General features: G+C 36.4%; 2 protein-coding genes across 3 annotated transcripts in view; one reads left to right on the top strand and one right to left on the bottom strand.

Annotated features, from left to right (window-relative positions):
- LOC120426050 (uncharacterized) overlaps nt 1–14,542 on the top strand; it is a 178,616-nt gene that overhangs the window by 78,020 nt on the left and 86,054 nt on the right. The window contains exon 1 of one of the 2 annotated variants that reach the window (XM_039590738.2): nt 2,783–3,029. The exons of the other annotated variant lie outside the window; for it this stretch is intronic. Coding sequence (XP_039446672.1) covers nt 2,798–3,029 — 232 coding nt within the window. The 5' untranslated portion in view covers nt 2,783–2,797. Of the gene's footprint in view, nt 1–2,782; nt 3,030–14,542 lie in introns of those variants that run through there. 2 annotated transcript variants of the gene reach the window in all.
- On the bottom strand, nt 11,602–13,437 carry LOC120426065 (uncharacterized). The gene has a single exon (XM_039590753.2). It carries the CDS (start codon nt 13,420–13,422, stop codon nt 11,623–11,625), a length of 1,800 nt encoding a protein of 599 aa, XP_039446687.1. The 5' UTR covers nt 13,423–13,437; the 3' UTR covers nt 11,602–11,622.

Below are 14,542 nucleotides of genomic sequence, written 5' to 3' on the forward strand. Positions count from 1 at the left end.
GTGTACAAATGACACTTAAGTGCTCAAAACTTTTGATAGGGTTATCAGATCTTCAATGTTTTGGGCTTGTTGGAAAGGTCTTTTGATTACCTATCCAACGACGGGTCGCATGATAGATCTGGACAACTTTTTCGTCAAAATATTTGAGATCCGGCCTCTGATATGTGTACAAATGACACTTAAGTGCTCTTAACTTTTGATAGGATTATCAGATCTTCAATGTCTTGGGCTTGTTAGCAAGGTCTTTTGATTACCTATCCAACGACGGGTCGCATGATAGATCCGGACAACTTTTTCTTCAAAATATTTGAGATCCGGCCTCTGATATGTGTACAAATGACACTTAAGTGCTCATAACTTTTGATAGGGTTATCAGATCTTCAATGTTTTGGGCTCATTAGAAAGGTCTTTCAAATACCTTTCTAAAAATGTATGATCAGACGGGTTTTCTTACAAAAACCACCCTTTTTACAATCTTTCAAACTTTAGCCAGAATCGTTTTTTTAGCATAACTTTTGAAGTACTTTACTAAACGTTTTGATATTAACTAGGGTCTTATGGGACCCCAAGACAAATCGAATGAGACCAAAACGGTCCAAATTGGTTCAGCCAGTCCGGAGATAATCGAGTGCATATTTTTCAGTGCACGGACTCACATCCAGACACACGCACAGACATTTGTTCAGAATTTGATTCTGAGTCGATAGGTATACATGAAGGTGGGTCTACGAGGTCGAATTAAGAAGTTCATTTTTCGAGTGATTTTAAAGCCTTTCCTCAGTAAGGTGAGGAAGGCAAAAATACTGCGCATATTTTTATATAATTAGTACTACCCAGTAAAAATCATGATAATATTACATCAGGGGTACATATTTTAAGTCAGAAATTTTTTTTTTATTCAACCACTGAAAGTGTGTAATTTAACCACTTTTCTGGTTTAATGTATCTTATTCAGTTTAAATTGAAGTAAATTTACATCATAAAAGAGGTTCAACCATCAAAAATTACACCTTCCATACGAAAACCTGATATAAAATCTGAATTGGCATGAGGACTTCTCAGAATAAAATAATGTCATTCTAAAAAATTACCCATCTGTTTTGAATTTTCACATAAAAATTTAATTGGCAAAATATGCTTTTTTGAAAAGCTGGATATGTTTAAGATGATATAAAATACATAGTATCTTTTGAGCAATGGCACAAGTTGGAAAAAATTCATTTGCCAATGTTGTCATTTTTCCTAAAAAAAAGTTTTTCAAACCTGTTGAAAGTTTATTACGAAATAAAAGGTTTCGTACACCGTTTTCAAAATTAAGCCGCTAAAAAATGTTTTTTTTTTTTGTTAAAAACGTGGCTTTTTTTGCCATCATGACCAAACTTGACACCCACTATAAATATTTTACGGAAAGATTAGAAAATTTGCTATAAATTTGCTTTGAAGACAATGAAAATTGGGTTTTAAGTAACGGTAAATCAGAAAGATTTTCAATGTAAAAATTAAACCCTAATATTTGAAAAGCAGCTAAAAAAAAGTCACTGTATAAAAAAAACACAAATTTTGTGTGGCTATGACTTGGAAACAGTGCAGGTTATTGAAATTTCTGTATAGCACTTCTCGATTTCACATTTGCCTCTATTTTTAAAGTAAAGTAAAAAAATCGTTTTTGAAATCATGTTTTTTTTTTCAATTTGCTAACACTGCCAAACGGATTTTGACCAATTTGTGGCATATCTAAAAAAGGGAATTTTTAATAATTTTGCGAAATTATTTTTGTTTTATGTAAAATGTTAAATACAAAAATGGGTGAATTTATTTTGGGATATTTTTTGTTTGTTTTGGAAGTCCTATGCAATACATACAACTTAACCGAAAAAAAAAACAAATCAATCAGAAAATCCTTACTTTTGCATTTTTTAAAAGCCTTTTTGCATGGCTGTAAAAGCTGTATGGAGACTTGTATTGACAAACTAATGATGCAAAATGTATTATTTGGTTAAAGCATATAAAAAATCACTGTTGCTTTCCAATTGATAAGTTCAATTTGACTTCCAAAATTTTTTTTTTCTCCAAAAAAATCATTGAAGCTATTTAAGAAAACTCTAACAAATATGTTATGGTCAAAAATAAATTTATTCATTCTAAAAACATTATTCAAATATGTAGAAATTAAGATTTTGCAATAAAAAAATGGGGTTTGTTTTCATTGTGTAATCATTTATTTCTGAAAAATCCTGATCATATGTTTTCCGGAAAAATCAAATCAATCCCTTCTAAGAACGTTTTTTTTAGCACAGAGCAGATTCGCTCACTCAAACTGAACTTCATTCTAATGAGCATATCCAAATTTGCTAATTTGAACGACTGACAGCTGTCAGAAGCACAAAACCACATGCTCGAAAATCGTTGAACAATGGGATTAGAATGTCAACATCAGATTGACCATGTTGACGATTGAGCGCCTTTTAAATCGAATACGTTTGAATAAGTGAGCTTTCAAATTAGGCGTTGCAAATATTTTTTAAAGTATATGTCCCTCGACCCAGACCAAAGTCGAGGGGGGAGGGGGACACAAAAATTAAAAAAGTTTAAAAATTGATTTTACGAGCCACGGTTTTCACATTTGAATGAAAAAACTGTTTAAAAATGTTTTATACACCTGTCCAGTTGTTTTGCAATCAATAGTTTTCAAAATACTTGCCATCAGTTAATCACAAATATCAAATGACATAATAAGACCACCTACCCTACGTATATCTCTCACTCGCCGTCAGTTCGTCAAGCCCGATTAAATTAAATGATAACAAGTGCCCATTATCATTCGCGCTCCCCAACACTATCATCCGGAGGAGCTGCACTCACAAACACTGGTAACAACTTGGTGCTGGTATACCCTGCCTCTAATCAGAACCCTTGCCAGTATGCGCTTTGGCCAGCGGCCACAGTACCGGTTCAACCAGCCACTTCCGCGGTCAGGTCGTCGTCTCGTTTGAACAGTGATAACGAGTTAAGTCACACCGCGTTCAAAGGTGAATATCCGGAGTTTCGATCGATACAAAGGTGAAATTGAAAGCAGTGTTGCCAGGTTGGAAAAGTCTGGACAGATTTGAAAGTCCACTCCTGTGGTCACGGTGATCAATCTGGTTGAGTTGGGGACAGAGAACCGCGATTGAGTGAGAGAAAATGGTCAGTGATTAGAAAATCATCATGCGAATATGTATATCAACGCGACAAAATCATTTGTGAATATTTTGATCTGAAAATCGATGTCAAACATAGTGATGACCACCAATCGGTGAGTTTCTCACAGCGCTGTGCACCACTTTTAAGGTGACTGACTGGCGACAGACTGGAGGAGACATTTTGCATAAAGTAACTCTTTACTTTCAACCCTCGACACGATCGGCCTCTTTCCAGCAAAATGTTCACCCTCTCCGCACAAAGGTCCAGCACTGAAGATCGTCCGTCACAAGTGCGCTGTCGTAAGCGCGATTAATTTTAACCCATTTATTGCTCACCCTTTTTAGAGTGGTCGCAAACGGTAATTGGAAAATGGCGAGCTTAAAAATGTCAAACCTAACCTGACCTAACCTATCCTAAGAGTGGCGCGTCGTCGAAGGTCGATCCCTCATGGACTCGCTCTTTTTTTCAATTATGTGCCGAGGCGTGAAGGGTTGAAAATAAAAGTGAATTTATTATGAGACACGGCGACGAAGACAACGCGATGGCGATGAAAAATTATCATAATTACCGGGGTACACGTTCTGACGGCTGATAAATACATCAATTTAAGGGAGTGTGACTGGCTTTTCGCATGGGGTCTGAAATTGCAGAGATTGGTGTGCGGTTTTGGTGTGCGGTGGAAATTTTCTGAGGGAGACTCGGTTCCGATTCGATTCAGCTGGTTGAGTTGGGTGAGGTGGTTCTGCTTTGTGTACGAGATCGGAAGAGGTGTCATGTACAACTGTCACCCAAGTCGATGTAGTCTGATGAGTGAATCTAAGTGGAGTGAATGTTATGGGTTGAAAATAAAATTGATGTTTTAGGAATTTCCCTTATAATCTCAAACCAAAAAGTGTTTTGCTTGTTATTTTGATGTATTTAGTAGTAAATTCAGAGTCTTCGGGCTGAAAGATGTTTTAATGAACACTGTGATACAATAGTCTTGAGAACGCCGCGTTTCGAAGTTTACAATATACCTTACTTTGATTTTTTATCCTGCCTTTTCCACAATGATCCTATTTGTTTCTTGGCGATTTCACCAAATAATGCAACCACACTCATAGTCAACCCAATCGCCAGCACTACCCAGGCCAGTTGCATGTCCGCGAAGTTAAGCACCACCTTGCTTCCAGTTTCGACCCGTAGCCTCTGACCGCTGTGAAAAGGTCGCTCTTCGTACTGCCACTGTCTCATCCACAAATCGAACAAGCCGGCCTCCGTCAGGGTGATTTGAATGTGCCGGAATGCTTCCAGATATCTGTTTCGCCACGATAGATAGTACATCTTGGGGCCAACGTAGAACTCGTAGTCAAGAATTACGTAGAAAGGTTGCATTCGGTCGTAGTCAAACGCGGTAAATTCGAGAATTTCGGCCTGCTCTCGAAGTAAGTACAAACCGAAGCCAGGCACTTTGTCGTACATGAAGAGGTGTGATCCGTTGACAATCAAACGACCAATTATTGGATCGTTGGCGTAGTCTGGATTGTTCTCCAAATGTCCTGAGAATTTGATATTTGAATTTGCTAGGTCCTCCAATGTTTTTATACGCTGAATAAAAGGTCTATCAATCATTAGGGACACTATTTTAGTTTCAAAGGCATTTGAAACAAAGAACATCAAAACGATCAGCGAATGCAGAATAATCTTCTCGCGTTGACGAGCCTGGTGAAGACTGCCTCGTTCGAATCCACATACTGCGAGTAGCATTGGATCGTTCTGAAACAAATTTGGAAATACTTGTGCAGTAACTTCCGATACAACAAAAATGATTATCAACAGCAACCAAACCTGCCAACTGAATGGCATCAGCATGAGTTCAAACACGTTCAACGGTCTATCTCTGGGAACTGCAATCTTTGTAGTCATTGGCAACGTTGTGAACAGAATTTGAAAACCTCTGGGAATATCGTCGTAAAAATGTGCAAACTCAAATCTTATATCAACTCCGTCGATTTCGTGCTCTTTGCTCTTCAAACACTTGTGAAATGCCGCCAGTGTTCCTAGTCCATAGCACCCGTGATGATACTCACTTACTTCAGTGTTCAGGTAACGGGCAGTTTCCTCTATCCACGGTAAATCTATAAACTTTCTCATATCAACGTCTTGCAGGGGTACAAAAAGTACATAAGTTAAGTTTCGTCTAGTCATCAGCCGTCGCAGCAAAGTGAAGAGATATATCGGAGGTGGAGGGTTTCGGCAGATCACTTGTATCACCGGGTTGAACATGATGGTACGCAGATTTCCACCGTCGAAAAATATCATATTGTTATATCCAATCCAGAATATCCCAAGTAGCACTCATAACTTGTCGACTGTTGAATAATAGTTAGACAGCTGTTTTGGATCAACATACGAGAAAAAATGTCAACGTTAGTTACATATCAGTTTGTTTCACTACTTGTATAACTGACTTATGTAACTCATGAGATGTGTGCTATGCAAGTGTTAAAACACAGTCAACTTCACTCTTTTCCAACTTTTACACACAACATAGGCAACATGCACTCGCTCCTAACTCCATCCAATTTGCTGATTTTCACTATTAAAACAATTTATTTTGGAACACTTTTGATAGAAACTTACTTGCTCACTTCCTATTGAGCTATTTATCACTTTATTTCACTCGAAAACACTTTTTATGAGCTGTAATTGAACGTCAAAATGCTGATATGCCAAGATAATGTTTCCTCATCTGCAATGTTTTACTCGAAAACAGTTTGTTGAATAAAAACAATATTGCACTGTTTGTTTCACTGCTTATCTAACATTGTCATGTGACGGCATCTTCTAAAAAATGGGCGTGGCCAACCATTCTATAAATAACCTTAGGTTTTCTCGCTTTGTTACACAAATGTTATCGGAGAATAGATTATATAACTGATATTCAACATACATATTCAATTTGACATTGCGTGTTGTTAGGTGGTGTAAATTTGTACATGAGGAATTTAGAGTTTCAAAAATGTTTATGTATTGAAGATTGCAATAGTTTTGATTGTTGACCGATTCATTTGAGAACATATCGCTGGTAAAAGCTACACAAATTATCAGCTTATAGAGTTTATGATAGAGAAAACAACAAATCAAAATCATACCGATTTTCAATATTACTCCGTGGTACGGTAATCGAAATGACAGTTGAAACGGTTTGTTATAACAAAGTTATATAGTGGAGTTCTAAAAACTGATTTGAAACAAACTTATATAACTTCAATTCCAATGACAGCCTTCGTTGGAATTAAGTTCTTTAGCTAACAAAACAGACAGCAGCCTTCTTATTGACGCTTGGGCCAGCTTTAGGGCGTCCAATTTTCCCGGGTTTTGAATTTCCCGGGAAACGGGAAAAATATTTTTGAAATCCCGGGAATTCCCGGGATCCCGGGAAATTTTTAAAACGGTAATAAAATCTATGATTTCATTATATTCGCATGATTTTCAAGCTTAAAATCATAGAATTAGCTCAATACTATTCATTGGTGTTAATCTACACTTCAATCTAAACAAGGATAGCAGTTTTTAGATAGCTTGAAAGATTTTTTTTTTGTTCTTTGTTGTGCTTTGGTTTCATATCTAATTTCTAATCCAATGTGATTCAATGTGACGTCTCTTATAAATAATTTTTTTATATGTCATGACTAGAAAAGCATAAAAAAATATTTTTAAATGTCTAAAATAACAAATAAAAAGACAACATATACAATTATACTAATTAAATTTTAGATAAGTTTCGACCTTCATGTTTTATATAAAAAATATTTAACAAATTATCTTAAAGTCATTACCGCCAACTAGGCAAAATCGGGACTAGAGTCTGAATAGGTACAGGTGATTTTAGAGCAATAAATTTGGAGATCGATGTACTAATTGTTCTGTTCTGTTCCTGTTTTAACCGAAATCTTTCCAAAAAAATAAAAACATTATGCAAAAAAATTACTAAAACAGCTTTCTTCGTTCGATACATTCGTCTTGATTTGCCAAAAAAAAAATCATGAAAAATAATTTAAAATGATATTATTTTTTAAATTTAAGATCAAAAATATACGTAGTCTTTTTCAAAAATATATAAAATTTAATAAAACATATTTAAAGCTCGAGGCAATTTTCGGATCTTCTTTATAAGTCAAATTAATGCAGATACCTAGTTTGATTAGGTCCTATTATGAACACATAATTTATAAAAACACAAAAGCTTATAGAACATTAAAAAAACCCAATGCTTAAAATTTTATTTTTATTTTTTTTATCGTTGTTCGTCTATTTCCACAACAAAACCTGAATTTCCAGACAAAAATTTGACATTTTTTCCAATTCCGGGAATTCCCGGGACAAAATACAAAAAATCCCGGGATTCGAGAATTCCCGGTATTGGAAAAATCCCGGGAATTTTGTCCCGGGAATTCCCGGGATGGACGCACTAGCCAGCTTGTTTACTATGAAGCCCCGTGGAGAGATGTGGAAGCGCGCCTGGACCTGCCGTAGAGATAACAACAAATCGTCGAAGTCATCGGATCGAATCTTGGGATAGAGGAAACTCATCAAAAAAAGGAAAATTTAAAAGTTCTCCATGCAGGGAATTTCACACTAAGCACATGCGCGCCATGATAGGTTTTCTTTTTTTTTTATTCAATTTCGAATTTTTTAAAAAGAATCTTGCAGAAACAAGCGTACTTTTTTAATTAGCTTCGTCGCTGACTAAAATTCTAATAAGAAACGTTTGTTTACATGTAAGTTAGTCGACGGTTAGATAGCTGTTTTCAATCTAACTTTCCTTTCCAGTGTGCGCTTTGATTTGACAGCACAGCCGTAAACCACGCCCTTTTTTTTCGTTGAATCTCTTGTTAGATGGCACAGTGTTGTCAAATACATTTGTACAACTTACTCTGATAACTTGCATCTTTTTGTGGCAAGTTATACAACAGAAAAAAGTGCGCTTTTTCCAGTTCACAGGAGTTGTAGAACAAGTTGTGACAACGAGGCGGATTGGTTATACAACCAGTTAGGAAATACGTTTATCTGACAAAGTGTGCTGCTTGGGATGGGCTTGAAGATCCTCCGCACTAAAACATCGTCAGCAGTATTGACGAAAACCATAACTTTAGTGGTAGGATTAAAACACTCCAAAATAAACGCAAGATTTCGTTGAGTTTCTTCAAGCAGCAAATAGTCGGCGTCGGTTCCCGGAAAGATTAGTAGCATGGACGGATGCCACGGAAGATCATCCAGTTTGTTCTCGAAGGATCCATTCGTAACGACATACTTCAAAACGTTTTCCAACAGAGGGGATTGCAAAATGTCACCAAGCAAATTACGGAAGGGGTTTTGCCGAGAAATGTCATAGAAAACGCACTGAAACAGGCCACTCTCAACGCTGGCTTCGTGCTCGATGCTCCGAAGGATGTAGTCCAGAGCTTCCGGATTGGAGGCATTACAAAGGCTTGAGTAGAAGAGTACTAACAGAATTAGTCCTACCCGAGCAGACGGAAATAACTTGGGAAGGTCAGTTTTTGATATTGTGAGAAGATCGAAATATGTTATTGGGATGATCGGATTAGTTGTTAAAATAACAAAAATCAATAACAAAGATTTGTTCGAAGAATAACTTAAACTGTTATTATGTTGTTATTGCAATAACAAACCAATAACACAGAAGGAATCATGAAGGAATAACAAGATTTGTTATTTTGTGCGGAGAGGTGGAGCAGCATAATAACAAAAAATGTTATTGAACTGGTATGTCTCCATAACAAAAAAAGTTATTGTTTTGGTTTATTTGTAATTTGCAAATAAACCTGCAGTTGCCATAACTCCTCTGTACTAGTCAGGGCTGCAGAGTCGGGTACCTCCAAGCGACTTTGAATCCATACTTTGAAGACAACTCCGACTCTGGATGCAGGATATGACGTCAACGACGACTTTAGCTCTGCAAAAATACCCGACTTCACAGATTCCGACTCCAAGTAAAAGTTGCTGAAAATTAGCTGAATCCGATGCAGTCTCCGAGGTCTCACTCCAGCTCGAACTTCAACGTCAGCTCCGACTTCCTGGCTCTGTGAAAATAATAACAGTTTTTGTTATTCACACTTCAAAAATTCTCAAAAAATAAATCAATTCCGTTAGGGAATATAACAAAATTAAAAAAAAAAATGAACTCTCAAAAGTTAATTTTATCGGATTAATTTTAGCTTGAAACCCCATTTCATGGTGAAATAAATGACCCCGATAAAATTGGTCAAAATTATTTCATAGTTCTAGCCAATTTTAGTAAAATCCCTTAGGTAGTATATCAAATAATTTAAAAAAAGTCAACTTTCAAAATTTCAACTTTTTAGAATGATTTTAGCTTAAGGACCCCATTTCATGGCCAAAATAATGACCCCGACGAAATTGGTCAAAATTATCACATAGTTCTAACCAATTTTAGCAAAGTCCCTTAGGGGGTATATCAAATAATAATAAAAAATCAACTTTCAAAATTTCAACTTTTTAGAATAATTTTAGCTTAAGGACCCCATTTCATGGCCAAAATAATGACCCTGACGAAATTGGTCAAAATTATCCCATAGTTCTAGCCAATTTTAGCAAAGTCCCTTAGGGGGTATATCAAATAATTAAAAAAAATCAACTTTCAAAATTTCAACTTTTTAGAATAATTTTTGCTTAAGGACCCCATTTCATGGCCAAAATAATGACCCCTACGAAATTGGTCAAAATTATTCCATAGTTCTAGCCAATTTTAGCAAAGTCGCTTAGGGGGTATATCAAATAATTAAAAAAAATCAACTTTCAAAATTTCAATTTTTTAGAATAATTTTTGCTTAAGGACCCCATTTCATGGCCAAAATAATGACCCCTACGAAATTGGTCAAAATTATCCCATAGTTCTAGCCAATTTTAGCAAAGTCGCTTAGGGGGTATATCAAATAATTAAAAAAAATCAACTTTCAAAATTTCAACTTTTTAGAATAAATTTTGCTTAAGGACCCCATTTCATGGCCAAAATAATGACCCTGACGAAATTGGTCAAAATTATCCCATAGTTCTAACCAATTTTAGCAAAGTCCCTTAGGGGGTATATCAAATAATTAAAAAAAATCAACTTTCAAAATTTCAACTTTTTAGAATAATTTTTGCTTAAGGACCCCATTTCATGGCCAAAATAATGACCCTGACGAAATCGGTCAAAATTATCCCATAGTTCTAGCCAATTTTAGCAAAGTCCCTTAGGGGGTATATCAAACAATTAAAAAAATCAACTTTCAAAATTTCAACTTTTTAGAATAATTTTTGCTTAAGGACCCCATTTCATGGCCAAAATAATGACCCCGACGAAATTGGTCAAAATTATCCCATAGTTCTAGCCAATTTTAGCAAAGTCCCTTAGGGGGTATATCAAATAATTAAAAAAAATCAACTTTCAAAATTTCAACTTTTCAGAATAATTTTAGCTTAAGGACCCCATTTCACGGCCAAAATAATGACCCTGACGAAATTGGTCAAAATTATCCCAAAGATCTTAACATATTTAACAAAAGACAAAATAATAACAGATTGTGTTATGGACACTTAGAAACTTTTCCATTTGTGCGATTTGTGGTAATTTTATTTCTAAGTCAGTATACCGAACGAATAACAAATTTTGTTATTAGGAGAGTTTTTGAAATGTATAACATTTCCTCTTATTAGCGTGTTATTAAACATTTTCAATATAATATCACTTCAATACCAAATTTTGTTATTTTATCAGAAACTGTTATTATTTTTTCTTCTTGAAGTTGAACTTCAGGATAAAATAATAACACTTTTTGTTATTTTAACAGGATTTGTTATTGAAATATTATTATTTTTGTTATTACCGTCTGCCCGGGTAACCGCTTCATGGCTGAAATTGAACTGCGCAATATTATTCTCTTTTCCTAATAGTTATTGCTTTTTGAGATGGTAACATTCCATAGATTGATGAACAAGTATTTGGAGTATTATATTCTACTAATTGTTGTTGCTAATTCATTTATATCTGGCAGCTTTAACCTTCTTGGTTATTTGCTGCGCATTATACTAGTAATTTTTTTTGTTCTTTCAAAGAAAATTTTACTCCTTCAACACAAAACATTCCCTAAAACGTTTTTCTTAAAATTATTTTAAAGTAATACCTCAGATAAACAGACATCTTTTAAAATTGAGTTGAAAAACCCACTCTTTTCAGAACTGTCACTTTTTACATGGCTCTCACGCACACTATCAACATATTCATGTGGTTGTGTGCGTGAGCGCCGTTTTAAAGGGGTGTCAAAGATGTATTGACATTAAATCCGTTTTTAAAAGCACAACACTCAGTTTTTTTATTCAACGTGGATATTCATCAACCTGTGACACAAAAAAGCTTGCTTGCAAAGTGATAACTTATTTACCAAAAATATGAAACTTCATTTTCGAATCTTCTCCCGCTAGCATCGTGTTTGTTTTTCCCTGACGCATCCTCAAAAATCCAAATCGAATTTTGCCGATTTCACCCAAAAGTGCCACAACACTTACGCTCAATCCAATACCCAGCACTACCCAAGCAAGATTCATGTCCTCAAAGTTAAGGTCCACCTTACTACTCTCTATTTCAACCCGCATCCTTTGGCCGTGGTGCAAGGGTCGAACATCGTACTGCCACTGTCGCGTCCATAAATCCAGCAAGCCAGCCTCCGTCAGGGTGATCTGGATGTACCTGAATACCTCCAGGAATCTGTTTCGCCACGACATATAGTACGTCCGAGGTCCGACGTAGAACTCGTAGTCCAGTATGACGTACCACGGTTGCATCCGGTTGTAGTCGAACGCGGTAAACTCCAGTACTTCGGTCTGTTCGCTCAGTAGATACAAACCAAAACCAGGCACTTTGTCGTAGATGAAGAGATGTGTTCCATTGACAATCATTTTTCCAACTACAGAGTTGTTAACGTAGTGAGAGTTGTGCTCCAAATGACCCGAGAACTTGACGTTTGAGTTTTCCAAGTCTTCTAATGTTCTGATTCGCTGAATAGCGGGTCTGTCAATCATGAGCGATACTATTTTCGTTTCGTAGGCGTTGGACATGAAGAACATCAGAATCATCAGCGAATGCAAGATGATTGTTTCTCGTTGACGAGTCTCATGAAGACTGCGTCGTTCGAATCCACATACTGCTAGTAGGACTGGATCATTCTCGAACAGGGACGGAAACACCTGAGCAGTGACTTCAGATACAACAAAGATGGAAATCAAAAGCAACCAAACTTGCCAGCTGAATGGCATCAGCATGAGTTCAAATACGTTCAGCGGTCTATCCCTGGGGACAGCAATCTTTGTTCGCATAAGCGTCGTTGTATACAGAACATCAAAACATCTTGGATACTGTACTTCATTGCTTGCGAATTGAAGTTTTATGTCAATTGCATTGATTTCGTTGGCTTTGCTCTTCAAACATTTGTGAAATTCTGCCAGCGATCTTAGTCCGTAGCACTGGTGTTGGTACTCAGTCACCCCGGTGTTCAAGTACCGCGCGGTTTCCTTTATCCATCGCAAGTCTGTATACGTTCTTATATCTACCTTTACGTATGGTACAAAAACGACGTAGGTAATGTTGCGTCCCATCATCCTCCGTCGTAACCAGGTGAAGAGATATATTGGATGTGGAGGTTGCCGGAAGAATGTTTGAAACACCGCATTGAACAGAAACGTATGCTGTGTAACAGTGTCAAAGAGAACAATGCTGGCGAACCCAGTCCAGTAAACGTGCTGCAGGATTCTTCCCACTAACACCTCGTCAGTAGTATTAAGAAGAACCATCACTTTTGTTGTTGGATTAAAACACCCTAAAATAAACTCGAGATTTTTCAGAGTTTCTCCGAGCAGCAAATGTTTGGCGTCGTTTCCTGGATAAATGAGCAGCATGGACGGATGCCACGGCAGATTGATCAGCTTGTTCTCAAAAGATCCCTTCGTAACGACATACTTCAAGACGTTCTCCAACCGAGGGGATTGCAGAACGTCACCGAGAAAGTTACGGAAAGCATTTGGCCGGGAAATGTCGTAGAAAACGCACCGGAATAAGCCACTTTCGATGTTGGCCTCGTGCTCGATGCTTCGCAGGACGTAATCCAGCGCTTCCGGATTGTAGGTACCTGCAAGGCTCGATTTGAGCAGTACGGATAGAATTAACCCTGTCAACTTCATGGTTGGAATTGCACTGCGCAATAAAATGCTTTTGCATCAATAGTTATTGCTTTTTGAATTGGTTTGTTTGAAAGCTTGATATTTATCAGTTTAAACCACAGACAACCACGTCAGAGGTCAGTTTCTTTGAACGTGAATAAATGAACAATTTAACAGCAAGTTTATGTGATGCGAAACTCACCACGGCAAGTTTAAACTCACCACAACTTATTTGTTGTCGTTTGACAGTTGCTCCCCAAACTGTACACGCACGTTCAAAATCACACAATTTTAGTTCAAAACCGAACCTAATCAGAAATGAGTAAAGGGGGCATTATTCAGCTTTGAGAGAATGCCACTCAGATCAAGGCAATTTTTACAAAATTTTCGTTGAATTCTGAGTAAATTTTTATCATCTTCATTTCTGAGTAGGTTCGAGCTTGACGAAACTGAGTGATTCTGAACGTGCGTGTATGCAAGTACAATTTTTATTTGAAAAATATCAACTCTTTACGTCTGTTTGTCTGTTTTAAACGTATATTATATAAAATGATTGTCTGTTAGGTTTCTGCCTTAAAGGGAGAATGTTTTAAATTCTTTTATCCGATTGTTGTCCTATTAACAGGCACTACAGAATAATAAAAAAAAATCTCAACAAATCTAGAGTTGTTTTTTGAAAAGGTCCTATAAACTATTGTCTTTCATATGTTTATAGGACCTATTCAAAAAAAAACTCTAGAAATATAGTTAAATAGGTTGTCATGTTCAAAGGGCTGTACAATTTCATTTATTTAATCCACGATGATATATTTTTATCATGTTTTTATTTTTCGATCATTTCTTTGAAATACTCAAAAAACTTGTTCCAAAAAAATATCAAGATTAAGTTAAGATTTCAACTGGTTGTTTTGCCTCCTATTTTTTTTCCAAAAAATCCTTGTTATTAAAAAGTTTGAGAAAATGATCGCGAAACAAAGCTTTTCTCAAACAAAGTTATTACCAAAATTGTGAAAAGCTCTTATACACTTCGATATTCGTTTCCACAGCGATCTGAATCGGCTTTCAACAATTTCTCCCAAAATCGCCAATACACTAACGCCCAATCCAAATGCCAGCACCACCCAAGCCAGTTGCATGTCCT

The sequence above is a fragment of the Culex pipiens genome, chromosome 3 (genome assembly GCF_016801865.2).
Source record: "Culex pipiens pallens isolate TS chromosome 3, TS_CPP_V2, whole genome shotgun sequence".
In the NCBI taxonomy this organism is placed as follows: Eukaryota; Metazoa; Arthropoda; class Insecta; order Diptera; family Culicidae; genus Culex; species Culex pipiens.